The sequence below is a fragment of the Austrofundulus limnaeus genome, unplaced genomic scaffold, assembly GCF_001266775.1.
Source record: "Austrofundulus limnaeus strain Quisiro unplaced genomic scaffold, Austrofundulus_limnaeus-1.0 Scaffold598, whole genome shotgun sequence".
Classification (NCBI taxonomy): Eukaryota; Metazoa; Chordata; class Actinopteri; order Cyprinodontiformes; family Rivulidae; genus Austrofundulus; species Austrofundulus limnaeus.
Genome location: NW_013953000.1, coordinates 147,096 through 168,224, shown reverse-complemented (window position 1 = coordinate 168,224; position 21,129 = coordinate 147,096). Strand labels below are relative to the sequence as shown.

General features: G+C 37.9%; 2 protein-coding genes across 11 annotated transcripts in view; one reads left to right on the top strand and one right to left on the bottom strand.

The window, feature by feature from the left end:
* camk2d2 (calcium/calmodulin-dependent protein kinase (CaM kinase) II delta 2) overlaps positions 1-19,189 on the top strand; it is a 50,209-nt gene extending 31,020 nt beyond the window's left edge. The window contains exons 6-21 of one of the 10 annotated variants that reach the window (XM_014026895.1): positions 569-641; positions 2,356-2,458; positions 3,506-3,589; positions 3,803-3,897; positions 4,395-4,517; positions 4,612-4,695; positions 4,936-4,978; positions 8,102-8,139; positions 10,365-10,424; positions 11,775-11,819; positions 11,914-11,962; positions 14,243-14,263; positions 14,620-14,695; positions 14,788-14,882; positions 16,061-16,289; positions 16,456-19,189. In XM_014026895.1, the coding sequence (XP_013882349.1) occupies positions 569-641; positions 2,356-2,458; positions 3,506-3,589; positions 3,803-3,897; positions 4,395-4,517; positions 4,612-4,695; positions 4,936-4,978; positions 8,102-8,139; positions 10,365-10,424; positions 11,775-11,819; positions 11,914-11,962; positions 14,243-14,263; positions 14,620-14,695; positions 14,788-14,882; positions 16,061-16,289; positions 16,456-16,459 (1,222 nt within the window). In that variant the 3' untranslated portion in view covers positions 16,460-19,189. 10 annotated transcript variants of the gene reach the window in all.
* Positions 18,690-21,129, bottom strand: part of ank2a (ankyrin 2a, neuronal) — a gene marked incomplete in the record, with an annotated part of 55,038 nt that continues 52,598 nt past the window's right edge. The window contains 1 exon segment of the mRNA XM_014026893.1: positions 18,690-20,632. Within this exon segment, the coding sequence (XP_013882347.1) occupies positions 20,446-20,632 (187 nt within the window).

Here is a 21,129-nt window from a genome sequence, read left to right as displayed (position 1 = left end):
CACACACACACACACACACACACACACACACACACACACACACACACACTGCTGAACACTGCAGTCATCATGCATCTCTGTCCCTGACTGGAGCGAACTTTATGCGGAGATATGTGTGTGTTTCACATATGGTCGTCTCAGAGGTACGATCCAGCTGCGTTCTCTCTGAGGCACCTCATGGAGTTATTTATACAGATGATTAATGACACAAAGCCTGCGGTATAAATCACACACAGCCTACCTTACTGTGCCAGCTTTGTGCTAAAATATGGACTCCCCAGAGGAAGGGTAAAAGAGAGCGTTGCTGTTTTGTTTTCTTGGCATGAATGTTGTACAGCTTTAGTGATGTTGTGTAGTTGACGACATTAAATCGGGTGAAAAGTGCCTTCCTGTCATGTGACATGTCATCCTGCAAGAAAGCAACATCACACACTAGAGGTCTCATGGGGACAATGTATGATGTTTACTGTTACAAAATCTCCTCCCTTTTTTTTTATAATTTTCCTTCTACTCTTGTTTATTTATCTTTCTGCCTTTGTTTCCTTCTCTGTCCTTCTGGTCACATCAGCCACTGCATACAGCAGATCCTGGAGAGTGTCCATCACTGCCATGTCAACGGGATTGTTCACAGAGATTTGAAGGTTTGTACGATCACAGACACTGCTGAAACCCAGACCATAAGAAACTGATGAAATTATTCGAAAGCCCTACGTTCGTGCCACCTTCCAAAGTGATAGTTTGGGATTTTGTGGAGTTCTGCAGTGTAGTCAGCATCTTACATGCAGTGGACAGCAACCAGGGCCGTCTCATTTTAGAAAATCAGGAAGAAATTCTCCCAGAGGAGTCAAGCTAATGGCTAGTCAAATTGTTAGCTTGTATTTGCAGTTTTTAACAACCTAAAAAAAACTAAAACTCAAAAACTTCACAGCATTTCAAACAAATGCTGTGTTGTGGATTTTTTTTTTTACATTGCATTACTTTTCAATGGTGTGAAAGTCGGATGAAATGCACCGCGAGTGTTTAGACTGAAGCCACTTAAAAAAGCACTTATTGGAATTCATACCACATATGAATGTGAGCTAGGTCTGAGTAAAAAACAAAATTGAGACAAACATAAAACACGGATACGGTTTACAAATAAAAAAAAAGATTTGAGCCACTCTTGACAGCAGTGTTAATAATAATATCTGATTCTCAAAATTGAGGTCACTCTGACTGCTTTGTGGTGCATGTGAACTACTGACTACTAATAAGAACTCCACAGAATCACAACTATTTGCCACAATCTTGTTATTTGCAAACTTGCCCTTTTCAGACTTTCTATGTTCTCTTTGTCTTTGCTGTTATGCATTAAGTCATTGTTGTGTTAGATTGTCGAGATGTCAGTATTTGTGGCTCAGTGTTTTCCCTGGCAATGTCTTCTGATGTTGCACTGTGTGTGGTTGTGTTTGGGTAAATCTGTAATTGTGTAGCACAGACTGATAAGGAACAGAAGTAATTAAGGATCAGGTCCACAGATCAGTAAAAAAGGAGAAGGTGATATCGCTCCACTTTGCTGGATCGGTTGCTATTTATTGGAATGATGAGAAAATCTGTGTTTCATATTTTGAAGATTTATTTTTTTGTTGTTGTGTTGTAAAAAATTGTTGATGTGTTCCTGCTGTCAGTGAGTGTCTGTGCCCGTCGAGCTGTACATTTGCTTGCAGGCTGTCTGTGCTCAGAGTCTCTAAATGTTAGGAAATGTATTATTCATTAGAACACACTGCCTCTCTGGCCCTAGGTTAGCAAAGACCTTTCTGCAGCTGTGTGTCGGTGTGTGTGTGTGTGTGTGTGTGTGTTTGAGGAAATGTGTGTGTGTGTGCATGCTGTGGGCTCACTTATATCTTTGATTGTGTTAAACTGTATTTGTGTTCGGTGTTTATTTGTAGGTACGTATATTTGACTGTGAGTCACTCAAACCTCTTGTGACGCCCCACCGTCCCGTTTCTCCCCTCGGTGTGCACTTTGCTCCCACTCATGGATTTTAACACTACGTGTTTGTTGCTGCGGACAAGCATGTTACATCACTTCCTCCTAATCCATGAGGCTGAGAGAGCAAGTCCATAGTTTGACTGTTCAAAATGTCCGTGGTCACCTTGAGTTGGTCCCGTGCACATGTTTGTGTGTCTGTCATTCGTGTGGCAGGAAGGGCGTTGCCTCAGACACTGATTTAAGAGCAGTTTAGTGTCACTAAGACCTAATGGTTTGATTAGGGTTTGGTTTGGCTAATCTGATTTTAGATCTGTGTCTGTGGGCAGCATGGTCCCTGAGCGTGTGACCTCTCACCTCTAACCTGTTTGACTCCGCCCCCCCCAGCCTGAGAACCTTCTGTTGGCCAGTAAGCTGAAGGGGGCGGCGGTCAAGTTGGCTGACTTTGGGCTGGCCATCGAGGTACAGGGGGACCAACAGGCATGGTTTGGTGAGTATTCATCCAGCCGTTTCTTTAATCGTAACCAGTCAAGGAACCAATCTGTCAGTCATTACTATTTATTCTTGAAGAGAGAAAACTTTGCAGGTATATCTTGTCAACTCAGATAGTGAGTGAAAATTTATCAGCTTTATTTCTCTTTGTTCTGGCTGATAAAGAGACATTATTCCATTAAAATGTCAAATGTTATGGGAAAGTATCATAAGGACCCATTCATTAAAACTCAGTTCCATTAATATGTTAATCCAGTTTACTGTGAAAGTCTAGATGTTTAAACCAGCTGGTTGTGGTGGAGTTAATAATTGGTTACCAACCAGTTGCAGGGTGACTCAGTCCTCAGTCCATCTATATTCTGAAGCAGCAAAGACATTAAAATGACAATTCAGATTTTCTGAAATGAGCTTCTGTTGAAAGGCTATGAAAAACAATATCTTACCTGTTGTAGATAGTTTTTAACTAATCTCAGTTTAGAGTGAAAATGAAAATTGTCCAATTTGAGTTGGACCAAGACTAAAGTGGATTGCTGTTGTCTTAAAACAACTCCAATTGGGAAAATTTATAAAGTTTATAAACCTTTAAACCATTGTTGTGTTCATATTACATGGTTAACTTTTAAGATGAAGATGGGATGGCAACAGTCCTCTTTACACTTGGCCCGACATGAGCAAACTGTTACATTTTCGGTGTCAGTATAAAGGTTTTCTTTTAAAAAAAGTTATAAACACAAGGGGTTTCATGCATTTTTTTCTTAATTTGTTGTCAAGTTCAATTCAGGCTCAATTTTTCCCCGAACTAAAGGACCCATTCATGTAAACAGCCCCCTTTCACAACCAAGTCAAGCTCTTCCCGACAAAAAGCTTCTGTCAAATCCTAAATAAACCGTCCCCACCAGATGTCTCTTATCAGACTCTGTTTCTAAACTAAACAATTAGACAGATGACTTTCATTAAGTTTTCCACAACAGAGAGCCAAGATGCTGAATTTCCCAATCTTACCTACCGCTCCACATCTCCCCCTCTCTCCTTCTTACACCCCCAGGTTTTGCCGGGACCCCAGGCTACTTGTCTCCAGAGGTTCTGAGAAAAGATCCGTATGGGAAACCGGTTGACATGTGGGCCTGTGGTAAATACCCTTCATACTTAATCACTTTTTAAACAAATGTTTACATAACGAGATGAGGGACCGGTTCTCAGTTTATGGTCTTTAGCTTCTGAAACAAAAGGATTAGTTTGAGTTCTTCCAAGTGTTTGTTGTATAAAAGCAGTGCATGTTTACTGGTACTAATACAAGCTTTAGAACATGTGAGTGGTTTGACTTTACATGTTACCTCTTCAGGTGTGATTTTATACATCCTCCTGGTGGGCTACCCTCCCTTCTGGGATGAAGATCAGCATCGCCTCTATCAACAAATCAAGGCCGGAGCCTATGATGTGAGCATGCACACACACGCACATACACTATAAAGGACAATAACGTCACATGAAGCTTTTAAAATCAAAACTGTCTGCTGCAGTTTCTGTTTTCCTTTTGATCAAATCCAAACCAGCTGAGTTTCTGACACAGGAAGTTCAAGGCACAGGCACTTGAGCTAATACAATATACAAAAGCTCAACAAAATCTCCATTTACAGTAATCCCTTTTAAAGTTTTAAATATTTAAAAACATGTCCGTCCCCCCCAATAATAAATTTAAACCTTAAACTGATGGTTTGCACATTTTGAAGTGAGGTTCTGTGGAAAACGCTGAACAAATAAAAGAGGTCTTTTGTTTAAAACTTATCTTGACAACAAACTATTTAAAAATGTGTTTTTTGTTTGCTTTTTGCTCTTTTGGATTTTGAAAATTACTCCCCTTAGTATTTTGTGTCAGTGTTTCTTTTAACATCATACCTGCAATGAGTGCCTTGAACGTTCTTTTTTCTTGACAGTTTCCATCCCCAGAGTGGGACACCGTCACTCCTGAGGCCAAAGATCTGATTAACAAGATGCTAACAATCAACCCCAGTAAACGCATCACAGCAGCTGAAGCGCTCAAACATCCCTGGATCTGCGTATGTCACACACACCATCATGCATACAGTAATAAAGATCCAGAAATTACGTAAAGTTTTCGGACCCTGGATATCTCTGCTCTTCATCCTGCAGCAACGGTCCACCGTAGCCTCAATGATGCACCGGCAGGAGACTGTGGAGTGTCTGAAGAAGTTTAATGCCAGAAGGAAACTCAAGGTGAGACCTCAGACAATCAGTCATGTTTCTATTTATGCTGGACGATCCACACAGCCTCTTCTCTTTGCTCCCCCGCTGTCTTCCTCTCAGACATTTCAACCTAAAAAATGATAACCCGTTCTCCAAAAACCTCCTCTTTTGCAAAACGTTTCTTTTCCTGCTGCAGCCTTATAATCAATCTTCCCTTCTATCTTCTCCTTTTCTGTTCTTTCCTCCTTTACGTCTCCTCTGTCCCTGCAGGGAGCAATACTGACCACTCTGCTGGTCACAAGAAACTTTTCAGGTAGGTTTTCTTCAGCCCTGTTGTTCAACAACTCATTTCAAAAGCAAATCTTAGAAACATTCAGTCTAAGAAGGCTGGTTTATTTTTAGCCTTTTATAATGAAGCTAGTTTAGGAATATTCCCCAACAGAAAGTGTCTCTCCTAGGATTATGGCACAGAAGAGTTACTGCACAAAATCTATCATTTTGAACCAAATGAAGGTCTGTGTCGTCACACAGAAGCTGGTGGTGAACAGAGTCATCTCCCCTTTTCTCTCTAGCTTTGCTCTACCACTCAAACTCTATTTTTATCATAATTTCTTGCATGTTTTTTTTTTGTCTCTAATTTTCTGGGTCCTAATGGGCCGACTTTCACTCTTCACTCCACAGTGAAATGCATCAACACATTTGTGCCTCTTTTTATTCATCATTTTCTTCCCTCTTTCATTTTTCTTTTTTGTGTTTGGATTGTGGTATCCATCTGAGGTAAGATTTTTGGAATGACAGGGAAATGTGTGGGGCTGAGCTCAATCAGTAACCTGTGATGTTAAGGTTTTCCTACTTTTTCTGAAGGCCTAGTAAATGTGCATGAAGACTAAACGATATTGAACCTTGAACTAAGGTGAAATAAAAATCCGGGCAAGCATATTGCATGGGTTTGACATGCAAACTGCTGTTTTGTTCTTCATACTGGTGGACAGTGGATATAAGTCGACACCTTCCTGTTGAAATGCCAGGTTTTGGTCATGTAAGACACTCAAACGGTATGTCATTTTAATCTATTTCCACCTTTATTGAGACACAAGTCATGTGAAAACAATCTATATAAAACCTGAATATATAGAAAGCGGAAAAAAATGCAATAAAAGCTGTCTGAAACTGTGCACACACTTTATCCAATTAATGTAGATTCTCATTTTCTATTGTTTTTTAAATGTTAAAGGTTTAAAAACAAAGTAGCTGTTCTACAACAGAAAAAACTTTCCTTCTGATGCAGGAAACTTTTTCAATTCAAAAATTAAGAATGTGGAGTTCTGGAGAATTAAATATTTTCTAAACACATATTTCACTTCACAGTCAAGTAACTGCTACCTTCAGTTGTTAAGAAAATGCCGTTTATATCTAAAATAAAATTGGCTTTGCATCATAGCCTATCTAACACCTTGAAATTGGCCTCTGTCTCTTTAAGAACTTCATACCGTTTCCAACACTCCCACTTCAGCACGTCTTCACAACAATGTTCCAGGAGTGGGGTGCTCTGTGGGGCGGGAGCTCGGCTGCAGACTGAGCTCCAGGGAGGAGCTTTGTACAAATAGGCGGAGCTTTGTACCAGCAAGCGTTTAGGCAGCTTTGAATGTCTACCACAGGAGATTCAAGGATTTCTCAAACATGCATGAATGAGTCAAAGCAACACTCAGGGTCTGTTTTTGATGAAGCAATGACGTAAAGCTCAAAAAAGTCCATTTTGCATAATATCGTCTCTAGAAAGTCTGCCATCAGGCCACACCTCGGCCTGGAAATATTTGACCTCTCTTTGTTTTCAAAAAGGGCACCAAATCTGTCGAAATGCATATATATTTTTTTCAAACTTATGTCTAGACTCTGGCTAAGGTCATTTCAAAACTTAAAATTTCTGAGTCATTCTTTTGTTGATTTGGATGTATGCCTGGGAGTTGTTGCTAATTTGAAATAAAATAATAATAAAAAAAGGAAATTTCTCTAAATCATTAGGTTTTTTTTATCAGACATCTGAAGAGTTTGGGCAAAATAAACAAAGATTTACAGTTTTTCTTGTTTGCTTTGACACAATAGGCCATTCAAACCCCACATTATCCAAACAGTGAACACACAGGACTCAAGAGTGACACAATAGTCAAAGTGACACATTTTGTTTGCAAAAGTCTCTAACCGTGCCAAAACATTTAAAACAGAAACAAAATCAAATTTGAAATACTTTGATGCAAATTTAATAGATTCCATGACATTTCTTTAAAATAGAGATTGAATAGAGTAAGAAATTAAAAAAAAAATTAAATCTGTTATTGTAAAAGAAATACCCACTGATGATAATCCCTTCTGTCTTGGACCTCCTCCATCCATGTAGGTAAAGAACAACTACAGATGTGGCACATTTTAAGGTCTGCAGTTTGGTTACTACGTGGAGATTTTTGAGGGGTGTCAAACAGGTGCTTCTGTGATTTCATACTGAGGTGGTAGCTACTAGTCAGGAACAGGTGGTTTATCTTTGTCATCAAAGCTCAAACATAGAGTTTCGATTTCTTGAATTACATCTGTGTTAACTGTTTTGTAAAAGCGTGAAGAAAATATGTCAGTCCAATGAGAAATGGTTAAAACATTTTGCGAGAGGTGACTTCTGCTCTGCTGAATTTGTGATGTCGAAAATGAGTGGAACCCAGTTTCTTAAATTGGGTCAAAGCGACCAAGAAAAACTGCAAAACTGTTCAGAATTCCATTTACAGAGTAAACTAAAAGTAAATTACATTTACACAGTAAACTGGATTAAAACTCCAGTTCCACACGGATGTAATTAAAACAAAATTAGCTTCAACAAAGTATTAATTTGAGGGCGTGCGCACTTCTGCAACCAGCATATAGCATTTTTACTATGACCACTTTTTCCTTACAGCAGCTTTTTTAAATCTCAGTTAAATTGTAAAGGGTATATGACACAGTAAAGGTGGGAAGCAATTTGAAATGATTCATTGCAATTTTTTTTTCTTAACAAAAACCTGACATATTAACAGCTGTGTAGACTTTCCATATCCACTGTAAAATGAGGGCAGAGTGTTGAGACTGTGTGTGTGTATGTGTGTGTGTGGACTGGTGCATGTGTTTGCGTACAATAGTCAGTCTGTTAGTTAGATTGTCCTTCACATCTCCTGGTGTAACTATTTCCCACCCTTCAGTCCCTCAGGTATAATATTAGGTAGGAGAACAGCCTTGCACATTGGAGCATTTGTTGCCTAACTTTAAGGCTCTAGCACTGAAATTTGCACATGTAGTTTGAAGCTATAAGCACAGCTGGTTGGAATGCTTGCTGCATGTTAGTGAAGCCTGAGGCGCAGGCCTCTGTTTTGTGACCTCTCATGATGAACTCTTGTCCCTCTTTTTGCCTCTGCAGCAGCCAAAAGTTTGCTCAACAAGAAGCCTGACGGAGTGAAGGTGAGTTTCTTTGCACAAAGAGGACATTGTTTGTGTTTTGCATATATTCTTGGAATGTTTGTTTTTGGCGCAGCTTTATGGTTATATTTTGTGCACTTAATGACTCATTCAGGGACAGTCATTCTTAACTGTGAGAAGTGGTTGTTTTTGATGTAAAACTAGGCTAATACACCCTAATTCTTATGAACAATAAATTAAGTTCCCATCTTAAATTAGCTGTATTTATACTATATTCTATTTAATATTTATATACTATAATAACTTAGGTTAGTTCGGTTTGAACCTTGTGAGCAAGATTTAGCTCATTTATCTTTAAACTTTCACTTCAGTTTATTAAAATTAAAGGGTTTTTGTTTATAAACAGCTTTTTAAATGCCTCATTACAGTATTTTAATCAGACTGAGATAAATTTAAAGAAGCATCTTGAAGCTTTCATTTTGAGTTTTGTATTTCTTTATTTTAGGGTCCTGTCAGACTATGATGTTTTAGACAACTTATGCCACATCTGCAAATTTTTGTCCAACCCGCTGGCACACACTGAGGAAACAAAGCATCAATTACCACCTTCATTTGGATGTGATCATACTGTGTTGCTAACAACTTGAACAGAATTACATTAAACTTCATATTTAAAACCAGACTGTGAAATTATTTTGATCAATGCATTCCTTGATAGAATATGAAAAATAAAATGTTTTTTTTGGCATAGATTCGGTTGATTTTGGTTGCTTAGTTTACCTGTATTATTATTATAATACATAGTAATCATTGTGAAAAAGTTAAACTGGCTTGCACCTGGGCCTTGTAGCTAATTGACTTATGAGTAACAAATGAATAACTTACCTGTAACATATGTGAACTGATGCATAAATTATTCGTAGCATACCTATTACTTGTGCCTCACTTATCAGTGGCATGTCGGCACAACCTGAAAATTCTGACAACATAATCACAACTTACACCTAACTCGTGAAGCTTACAGCAACATGTTGGACAAAATTTGTAAAAGTTGTCTAAATAAACATTGTAGTGTGACAGGGTCTTCGGTCTGAGCTCCCTCTCAGACTGTTGGGTCCAAGATGCAGCTTCTGGTTCTTTTGCAATACTTCTAATAGCGTTTTCCAGCTTGTCCTTATTGTTTAGTAGTTTTCTAAATGTGAATATTCTTTCTTTTTGTGGAAGACAGCTTCCAGACTCTTTGGAAACGATCCCCTGTGTTTCCTTAGAAAGTTGTCAAGAAAGCAGCTGTTTCCCTTCGTTGATTATATCTTCCCTCTGTGATGATAAAAATTGTTTTGATTTGGACCAACAAACTGCTGAAACGTGTATTTATGGAAGTGCTCATTTCCGCTCATGACCATATAATTCATTTTATGAAAAGGACCAATGTGTTGCAACTATTTTCATTCCTATGAAAAAGTAAGGGTTGGATCAGTTTTCACATACTGCCTTTGGCTTTGTTTTAATGGGCTATTCTTAAGAAAAAGGATGGGATTTGCTAAGAATGAATTCATAAGAAAATGCAACATTTTACAAGTTTCATCTGCTTTCTTCTGAATAGACTCCAAAAGAGAACTTGGGCTACATGTCTGTTTATTTATTTATTTATTTATTTATTTATTTATTTATTTATTTATTTATTTATTTATTTATTTTGGCTACATTAGGGATTATAAATTCATGCATTTTAGAAGAAAACAAATAGTTCTCATTTTTGTCACTGACAATACACAAGAACAGCAGTGTGGCTTTATGGTTATTCAACAATGAGATTTTTCTTTCCAAAAAATCCAATTCCTGTGTCTTTATGGGCAAAAAACAAAAACAATATGTTAAAAATGTTATGTACAAAAGTTATATTTTTGTATTGCTGAATCAAATTGCAACCTTTAAACATCCACTGCAAATGGGCAAATTGAAGAATATGGTCTAGTAAATCACTGTAGTTCCTTACATTTTTAGAGTTTGGGCAATTACTATAGGAAAAAACACATCTGCAGTTTTTCTCAAATACTTCACTTGTAATTTTTTTTGCATATTTGACAGGTAGGGTGATCAGAAAATAACTTTTCAAGTGGCAACCTCTGTATCCATGTAACTCTTGATCGAATCAGTCTTTTGAGACACATGAGTTGGGTTTTTTCACTTGGGAATGGATGGAATGGATGTGTTGGTGTGGGAGCTTGAAAGGCGTGTCATGTCCCCCTCTACACTGCCCCCTGCAGGTCAACAACAAAGCCAACACAGTGACCAGTCCTAAAGAAACTGGCCCTGCCTCTGCACTGGTATACACACTCGGTCTCATCCGCACCCACACCTTCTTTCACAAAAAGATCCAAACCTCACAGCCCACTTTGTGGGAGGTTTAAGTTCACCACCTCTACAGGGTCAGATCAGTCGCTGTTTGATCTACTCGTTGCTTGACCCGGATTGAATTCTTTATAGGGTTTGTAAGAACATCGATCAAATCCAGGGCAGTGACATGAGATGAAACAGCTGTCTCAACCCATCTCAGGCTTTCCCTGAATGAAAATGTAAAATGTAAAAGCGTTTAAGAGTGCACAGCGTGACCCAGCTCCAGAATCTTTGATAGTTAGTCATGAAAGACACTCAGAATTCATATTGATGCATTCATTGAAATCAGCAGACCATGCGTGTGATATATAGAGCTTGGTCAGTCTAGATTTGTGGCCCTAAATTTGCTGTTAAGACAACATTTACCTCAACCCTCCTTCTTGTCCATCATATCCCCTTTTTTACATTCTCATATCAGATGCTTTTTCATTTTGTTTCTCTGAAATGATCTGTTTTGCATTAGAAAATAGAATTTCTGACTTGAATCCACATCTGCATCAATTTGCTATGTAAGCTTTTGTTACTGACAAACAGTAGCTTGCCTGTGCATGGCTGCAAGACGTATGAGAGCATTTACTCTGCGGTTCTATCTCTCTCTCTCTCTCTCTCTCTCTCTCTCTCTCTCTCTCTCNCTCTCTCTCTCTCTCTCTCTCTCTCTCTCTCTCTCTCTCTCTCTCTCTCTCTCTTTTTCATAACATCTGCTCATATGTCGCCTGTGTCAGGCCACATGATCAGTGCCTTGCATGATGTTGGAGGTTTTCTGTTCCTTCATTTGCTGACAGCTTGGTTACGCATGAACATGAGGCACATGACATCTGTCTGTTTCTCTCTCTATCCTCCTTTAGGTCCTCATCATCATGCCTGTACACACACACACACACACACACACACACACACACACATACACACAAAGTTAAGACTGCTGATGTTATAATCTAGTGTAATCTGGATGTGATTGGAGAGACTGGAGAGTCATCAAGATCGATTGTGCAAAGTCCAGATGACTGCTTTCTGAGGCAGAAAGCTGCAAGACACAAATCAGTCAGAGATGGGTAGATTGGTGGGTGGACAGATGGAGATACTGTATAATAAATTGTAGATGGGTAAATAGATGATAGACGGTAGATAGATGGATAGATAGATGGGTGGGTAGATGATAAATAAATAGATAAAAGTGAACACAAACACATTTCCATTAAGAATTTCTCTACCATCATTACCTCTTTCAAAGCCTTTCAGTCACCTGATCCCAGATGCTCTTTGTTATTTCTTCTCTTTAGGAACCACAGACCACTGTAATCCACAACCCTGTAGATGGAAACAAGGTATATCAACAATTTTTTAATGAGTATTTTTTGTTTTATTTCAAATCAGTTTTCTCCCATACTGAACTCTTTTCCTCTCTCTCATTTATTACAGGAATCCATTGAAAGTGCCAACACCACTATTGAGGATGAAGATGTCAAAGGTAGAAGAAACTCCTCCCACACACTAGTTATATGTATGTTTCTTTTTCTTGAATAAGTTTCCACATGATTTACTGAAAATAAAAATCAAACTCTCCTTTGTTAACTTAAAAAATGCACTGTTTTTGCTTTGTTTTATTATCTCCATTTTTCTGTTCTACCTCATCTGTTCTTGGTCTTTTTTATTTTGTAACAGGCTAATCTGTATTATTTTTATTTTGCTTTTACTCCACAGTCCAAAGCTGAACGATTAACAGTTTTACTTGTTTGCATACATGTTTTTATGTTTAAAATGCTGTTCATAAAAATGTCCCACCTCTTCATTTTCTTTCCCTTTTTTGTTTCTAAACATTATTTCTCCTCTGTTACCTTTCCTAATATGAAGCCCACCATGCACCATAACATTAGAGATTGTGAAAATTTGTTCCATCAGTTTATGAAAGCCATGAAAAACAAATTTACAATCTGTTCCCTCAATAAAATTCTTATTTGTGCACATTTGCGCATCATTTTGTTTCACTGCAAAATCACAAACATATTTTCCCCTTAATAGCAATGTAGAAAATACACCATAGCCTGGTTTTAATCAAAACAAGTCAAGAGCAGGAAGATGATAACAAATCTTCAATATTATACAAACATCCATGTTTCTAATGAAACTGTTGGAATGGTATTAATTAGTGACAGAAATATGTCTGATGTGATTGAGGTGACACCACAACAATACTAATGATGTGCCTGAGTTTTGTAACTGAACGCTGTGATTTGGAGATGGTCCCTAAACTCTTGTTGTTTACCTCTGCTTCTCCATTCACATTGAAAACAACACTTTACTTTACTCAAATGTTTTCGCAAATTTAGGTGTGCGCTTAACTAAACTGAGGGACTTTTACAACCTTTGGTGTTATTTTGACCCCTGGTGGGCCCTTTTGTTTCCTGAACATATGTGCTGTCCACTGCCCACCAGCTGTACCCACATCACACGTCAGCCCTTCATCTGGCAGCTAAGGTGGTGACTTGAGTTCTAATTGTGCATTCCAGTAGTCCTGGGAAGTGGTAATTCCCCAGTTCCCATTGGCAGATTTAAAGGGGAATGCCCCCTCCAGTGGTAATTTTCCAATGGTATCGTGGAAGAAATGAAACTGCCCCCAGTTTCGATTTCAAGATGGCGGCTACTCGCAGCTTTAGAAAGTGTTAATTATCTTTCTTATTTTTTTGTGCATGTTTAATCACTCGCACAAGTAGTGTTTTTTTTTTTGCATACTGTACATATTAAAATCAATGTTGATTTGCATGATGTATGTGGTAGAGCTCTTTTTGTGTCATTGTTTATATTGTAGCAGTGGTGTAGCTAGGTTAGTGGCAACAATACAATTGCCTGTCAGCTAACTGGAATGCAGTTTCATATGGTTTGTTGGGAAATGACGTCACTACCATTTACCAGTTCCAGGAATACCATGTAAATGGAATGCAGCAGCTGTGTGACACAGTTATTTTACTTAAGACAGACTCCCGCCTCCTCAGTTCAGAGCATAGACTGTAGATCGCTATAGACCTCCAATCGGAACCAGGAAGTTTAAGACAGAACACAACCAGCTCCCCTGTAGACTGGTTCTAGTAAAACATTGCCCTTGGTAAAAAGAAAAAAAAAGAAAATAAGAATACACACAGTTTTTCAGGATCTTCAAACTAGAATTTATCCAATATTTTTAGTTGTAATTAGTTATTTAATGCTTTTAAAAAGAGGCATGTGACATTATGAAGGAGGTGGCCCACATTGCTGGTTCCAGAAAAAAAAAAAACAAAACATGCCAGCTCCTGTAAATCGGGTCCTGCTGGCTTCAACTCTCAACAATAAGAGAAAGTGGGAACACGAGGTCTATAATATAAAAGTCTACGACTCAGAATAAACTCATCTGCAAAAGGGAAGACCACCTTTGACCTTTTGCAGGGATGAGACCTCTCCTTGTGAACCCCTTGTACTCCAGTTGTTTCCTTGTTCCAGTCATTAAAATTCTGCTTGTGATGCCAAACTTTGGGTCCTTCTATCTAGTTTGTATTTTAATAAAATGCATATTGATGCTTTGCAAATACAAACCATGTCTCTTTCCTTGATTACTGTTTTGTACTGTACAAAACACATATGAAAACACTCATCTATTCACTACTGCAGGTCACGACTGTAAGGAAAATGAAGGATTAAACTACACACAGTTCTTATTATTTTACTTAACATGTCTCTTTTGTTGCACGATTTAAGTAATTCTTTCAATATTCCCCAGCCTGCACCAATAACAATAAAGGTAACTGCCAATATTACTTAGTTAAAACTGCTTTTATAGTAACTAGTTTGCATCTGAGCATTAGTTTGTTTGTCTATTTTGAGCTTTGTCGGGTGAAAGAAATCCTGCCATCCTGCATTTTCCTGCCTGAAATCACTATTAGTTATGGAAGGCTTTCTTTTGTTTTCTGTTCGAACATGAAAAATGAAAAAAAAAAAATCTAAATACATATTTTGTGAGTGCCTTCCATTTCTAATACTTTTAAAATCCTGCCAATGTGTGGACTAGAACCCATTTCAACCTGATTTGATGTCAGATAGCTTTGACCCACACTGACAGTGTCTTTATTAATGATGATCTGTGGTCTTGTGTCGTAGCTCGCAAACAGGAAATTATTAAGGTCACCGAGCAGCTGATCGAGTCTATAAACAATGGAGATTTTGAAGCCTACGCGTAAGTTCATATTAGTCTACATGCAGGAATATTTACCAGTATGTTGCTGCTGCCTTGAGTTTCTGAAACAAAGTTTGGTTTTGGTTCAACAGGAAGATTTGTGATCCTGGTCTGACTTCCTTTGAGCCTGAGGCCCTGGGGAACCTAGTGGAAGGACACGATTTTCATCGCTTTTATTTTGAGAATGGTGAGTTCAAGAACATTTTAAAGATTTAAAATGTAAATATTTAAAGGGGATTTGTAACAAATTAAAAATATATATTTTGAAATTTGAGCCTAGGAGATCTGCATCCAATTTAAACACTGCAGAAAAAAATGGAAGTCAGCCTCGTATATTGTTGTATTGTATTTGAACTCATTCAAACATCTAGAAAAAAAGAGAGAGAAAGTATGGAAGTGGGATAAATAGAGAGGTAAAGCAGGGTGTCATCAGCATGAGAGTGAAATTGAATTAAGTGTTCCTTGAAAATAGAACCGAGATGAGGTAGTTAAATTATTTTAAAAAAAGGGCCTCGAGGACTGATCCCTGGGGAATGCCACAGGTTGCATTTGAGTTGAACAAAAATAGTGCAGAGTGGTTTGACACAAACCAAGTGAGTGATTCAGTGAGCCAGTGGAAGCCAGAAAGTTGAGAACAAATGTGTAGAAATTGAAGCATTCCCCTCCCCCATTTCAAAATTATTTGGACTTGTAAAACAATAGGGATAGATGAGAAACTTTGCCAAAGCCAATCTGTGTTTTTTTTATCAGCAGAACTTATGACCAAAAGAAATTCTGGTAGTTTTTGCATACTGTAACAGATCACTTATAAACAATGATCTTATATCAACTCATCTCAAACTCTTCTCAACTCTTAACTAATTTTTCCATCACACAAAAAATATGCACTGAGGACGTCATTGAAAGAGTATAAACAGGACATTTTTTTCTGTGTTTGTGGCTTGAATTGTGTGCCCAATCCCAATATTTAGCCCTATCAGTTTACTGTTTGTGTTTGCTGCACTGCAAGGGCATGGGCTTACCTTGGAGCAAAAAAACCACCAATGAATAATGACTGCCAGAAATGGCAGCGTGTTCTCAGTCTGAGTAAAAATAGTTCAGATAAACCAGATATGTCCCAGAAACCTCAATCACTTGGCAAGCCTGCGCTTGTCCACAATCCAACATCAGCATATGGAGAGTGCCGCTCCTCATACAGTATCAGAGTTTTACTAAGAAGAATCAGCGCGCTTCTTTTAAACAGCTATAAAGCTGCTCTCATGATCATATGAGATAATCAGTAGAAGCCAATGCAAAGTAGGAAGCATAAAAAAGTGACATTCACATATATCTTGCTGTTTTTTATTTTAAATCTCTCATTTGCAGCTCTGTCTAAAGGGAATAAGCCGGTTCACACCATCCTCCTGAACCCACATGTGCATCTTATTGGGGAAAATGCAGCCTGTATTGCTTACATTCGGCTGACCCAATACATGGATGGCAGTGGTATGCCGCGCACCATGCAGTCTGAGGAGACCCGTGTGTGGCACCGCCGGGATGGCAAGTGGCAAAACATTCACTTCCATCGCTCAGGCGCGCCCACCATCCCGTCCCAGTAAGAGGCCGTACAAAACACAACAAAACAACAGTTTTAGGGATTTGTTAATGCTGTGTACTACACTGTAAAGCATGAGCTTACAAGCCTGATTTAACAAGCATGCTGTAATGCAGTAAACATGTTATTGACCTCATGTTGGTGCTCTTTTTGTCCCTATTTGCAGTTAATGGATTATCATTGTGTGGAAAGAAAACAAATCCTATCAGCAGATCTAGTGGAGCAGTCAACTAGCCAACCCTCTGATTGCTCTTTCTACCTTTGACCCTTCTGTAAAAGGACACGACGTCGCACAGGACACAAGCATTACTACATTTTGCTGTTACGGTATTTTACAAAAGAACAATATTCGAGACCACCACAGAGTGGCAGCACACCGTATTTGGACATTAAGAACTTTTGTTTGTTTCGTTTCGTTTGTTTTTTAAAAATGTTTTGGTATGCATTTTAAATATGAAATACGATATGTTTAAAAATCTGCTACTGTAACTTCTCCTCCCCCTCAAAAAAAAAAAAAAAGAAAAAAATTTGTTCTGTATTTTTATGTGTGTTTATGTGTGCAACTTGAAAACATTCGGGAGATCAGAATATCAAAAATGGAGCTTGCTTTAGTTCTGGTGATGCATATACATTGTGATTGTTGATAAAAAGAAAACAAACACTGAAGTCGCTATTCTTCCTGAGGAGTTTATGTAAAATCAAATTTACGAGCTACATTTATGTTTGCTATGAGCCAAGTCAAACCGTTTAAATGGTCAGATTTTAACCTATTGTACTAATTTAAATGTAAGGAAAAGCAGAGCAGCTTACACTTTGCATCGAGATGTGTTTGCCTTTATATCAGTGAAATAAGAAATAAGAGAATGTAGCATATATGTAACATATGAAAACTCAAGACTATTGTGTAGTGCATGGCGGGTGGGGGGAAATACCATGAGTAAGAGCTTATGAAACTATAAAAATCTGCTGTTTGATTTGTCAAATCAATGACGCGTTTGTTATTGTTGTGCATCGGTCCTGTCAGATGTTTCTGATGTCCTCCAGTATCATGAAAAGTGTTGTAAAAAGATTAAAATCTCTTCCGGTTGACATCCAGCGCAAAAATATCTGAACCTCTTGTCAAACAGGAGGGCAGAATCGACCTTTACATTTTGTAACAAAAATGAGAAGAACACAAACTCATTTCCCACACTGTTTGTACTTGTATTGTGTACCTGTATGTGTAGGGTTTCTGTTGTCATTCTGAACTTGTCACAGCAGTCTGTTGGTTTACCAGATGCCGAGAGAAAATGTAGCTAGGGGAAGAGGAAACAACAACTCTGAAGTTTGTCGAGTGAACGGCTGATGTCGTCGGAACAAAAGTGTTTCAGCTCGGAGGGTAAAAGAGAATCAAGGTTGGACGGCGATGAAAGCTGGGATGTCTTCCTTGTCGATCAGTGCTTCTGCCGGCCAGTGGTCCCACCATGGCAGGACAATGACAGTGTCTACGTCATCCCTACTGTTTGCTGTTTCCAGTTGGTTTGTCTCTTCTTTTGTGAGGAGAAAACGTTTATTTTGACAAAAAGTATGATGTCATTGCAACGCAGCACCCCTTGTATGGTGTGTACCTGTTGCCAGCATGGCAATAGATGGCTTAATATGGTTAAGAAATAAATATACCAGATAAAAAGTGTGACAAAAATGGGTTTGAATATGGCTTGTGTGCCTGGCCATTTACTTCATTAGAATTTTTAGGTTAAAGGTTATGAATATTTATGTATTTCAACTAACATACGGTATAGATTAGATTTTTTTAAATTGGAAGAAAAGATTTAGAATAAATAATATCTTATGTCTTGTAGATAGCTCTTTGATCAACCTCAGTTTAAAGAATTACTTTAATTCTGTCTGAATGGATGAGCAACTACTCCAATCTCAAAGTTTTCACAGCATTTTGCTGTTTTATACATCTGTACACTGCAGTCAAGTTTGTAATACATATTGTTTCAGCAAAAGAATCATCATATTCAAGACATCAAAACTGCTACATTATTTACACGTGCAAAAACCTTAAAATTTTATGTATTTAATTGTGTTTAAAAATAGTAACAATGAAAAAGTTTATAAAACAGTGTTTGCATGAACCAATAAGAATCTTTTAATGCTTTTTCTCCAAACTGAACTCTCTCATAAAGCTATCTATAACAGGTAAGATATTATTTGTTCATAGAACTCTAGAAAAAAAAACTGCAGCTGAAATTAACCTGATTCCCTGCAGGGGACAGCAGAATGTCACCCAGTTTTCCATCAGCTTCAGGGATTAATAAAAGTAAAAACAGATATTAATTGAATGAATGTGTGTTGCCGGTTTTGTTTTAAAAGAAGTTAAATTTATATAAAATATATAGCCAAAGCAGACACTGTACATTAGTAGACTTTTATTTTCTATCAGCCATAGATACACTGCAGCCATCTTGTTTTTGTCTTTTGAAATTTGATACAGTAATACATGCCCTTGTAGATATTTAGATATGCGCTGTAAATGTATATAACTGTCATCACAGAAAAGGGATGCTGATCTTGGAAAATTAAAAGCATACCTGTCACAGTGAACTTTCACTACTTTGCATTTTTCTAAATCGCAAAGAAAACAGTGCTAAGTGATATAAATAAACATTGTAAGTACATACAGCAACAGTGCATCAAGCTGTGAACAACCGCATATTTGAGCTCTTAACTTGCCCTTTTCTGCGTTTTTATTAACTTCCATGTTTCACCTCTGCTTCCTCGCTGTGGCTGTTGAATGTTTACCTCATGTCCTGTGCTCAGAAAGCATGGAGGTGTTCTCACCTGACATTCTGGAGTGCAAAAGCGATTTGTGTAAAATAAACAGCTCTAATCTTTTCTCACAAAAAAAAAAAAATAAAATAAAAAACAGTACGCACATATTTCCTCCACACACCCAGACAAGCCTTCCACTCTGACACGCATCAAACACACCTGGTTCAACACTTTCCAAACAAAGAGGTGAACAAATAAAGTTTTCACATTAAACTAAAAACAGGTAGTGCCTGCTCGCTTTCTCACTAGGAAATATATCCGTAGAACAGCTGTGATATGATTTTGTTACCCGGTGACAAATCCTTCAAGATAAAAAAAAATAATAATAAAGCACACGAGAATATCTTTTAAACAAAATCCAAAATTTGACATCTTCAAAAACATAGTACAATCTCTTAAAGATACAATACTCTGTAACCTGGAGTTAGTGCGATAACCTGGTTAGTAACATTCACACGTTCATCTTTCATACAACATGAGTCAGTGAAACGATGGAGAAAGCCAAAGAACAAAGTAGTTATATGTAATTAAGAAAAACACACTGAGGGAACGCAAAGTCTAACCGACTAAACAACAAAGCAAAGCTGGGATCTGACAGATGTTGATTAGCCATGCCTCTTCTACTTCACGAGTAATTATTAGTTCCTATAGACTACCGATGTCAGCATCTTTTTCTGATTATAGATTGTATATAATTATCAAAGACAAGAGTACACAGTCTACACGAAACACAACAGCAGCTGTTAAATTTAGTGGCAACATAGTCTGGTTTTCTGTTTGACCACCTGAATCAAAGAAAAGAAACAGCAGAAAGGCAAGAACAGTGAGTGAATGAAATAGTTTTGAGTGCAACGTGAAATACTGTCTTTTTTTTTCTGAGCACCTAATTTAGATGACAGTAGAAGTATTTTGTTTGTATATTTTTGAACCTTTGAGAGCTTTGTTAGTGACATGTTAACATTGTCCTTGTTTTCTTTGTGTTTGTTTTTTTCTTGGTGATTTATCACATATTCAAGACAAAAATGAAAAAGATTTTGACATTCAAAAAACAAAATGGAAAACAACAGAAGGCTTTCTTTGGTCATAAAAAGGCAAAACAACATCAAAACATAAAAACAATCATGGATACATAATATCAGTCACAAAAAAAAAAACCTCTTCTTTTGAACAAAATGCCATCTTCCAGTTGTAAAATGGGAAGACTGTGGTATCTCTGAGGTGCTGTGGTGCACACTGGGATTGCATGTGGCCAATGCATAGGATTAGCAGGGACTCTAGCGTGGACAGAGCTGGGGAGTAGGGGGGCAGAGTGGTACTCATTCTTCTACTCTTCTATCTACGTTTTGTCCTCGTCAGTGTCTTTCTGTTCTTGTTCAAAGCAGCGGTGAAAGAGGTGGTGGAGCTGCTGCTGGAGCTCACAGGCTGTCGATGTTTTACTGGAGGTGTCCGCTTGCTCTTCAACGACTTGATTGTGCCGCCTGTCTCCCTTCACCCTGAAGGTATACGCTTTACGCATGTGGGCCCTAAAAACAGAAATCAGAGAGAGAAAGCAGAGGAAAATCATTATTTTTAAAAAGCCAGGAGATTAAAGGTCCAGTGTGCAGCATGAAGCCACATTTTTAGGGGTGTAACGGTGCATTTTGTGCCTAACCATCATGGTACAGGAAACAGGGTCTGGTACATGCAATCAGACTAAGAATATGTTAGTCAATCAGCATGTTTATCTAGAATAGAAAATCAAATCTAAACCACATTACATCAGAACAAAGCAAGAATTAGTTCAGATGCCATGAAGGAGCTGAAGGACCTGCCTGTTTGTTTTAAACCTCTTTCTCTGTTAGCTATTGGAAGCAAGAGGTATGGAAAGAAAAAAAGTCATAATTTGTGCAGTTTGAGGTGCATTCTAATGTTAATTAAACGAATATAAAGTTAGTCAAATGAAAGCTTCATACTCATATTTAAAGCAGTCTTACAAGCTAAAACACACACACACACACACACACACACACACACACACACA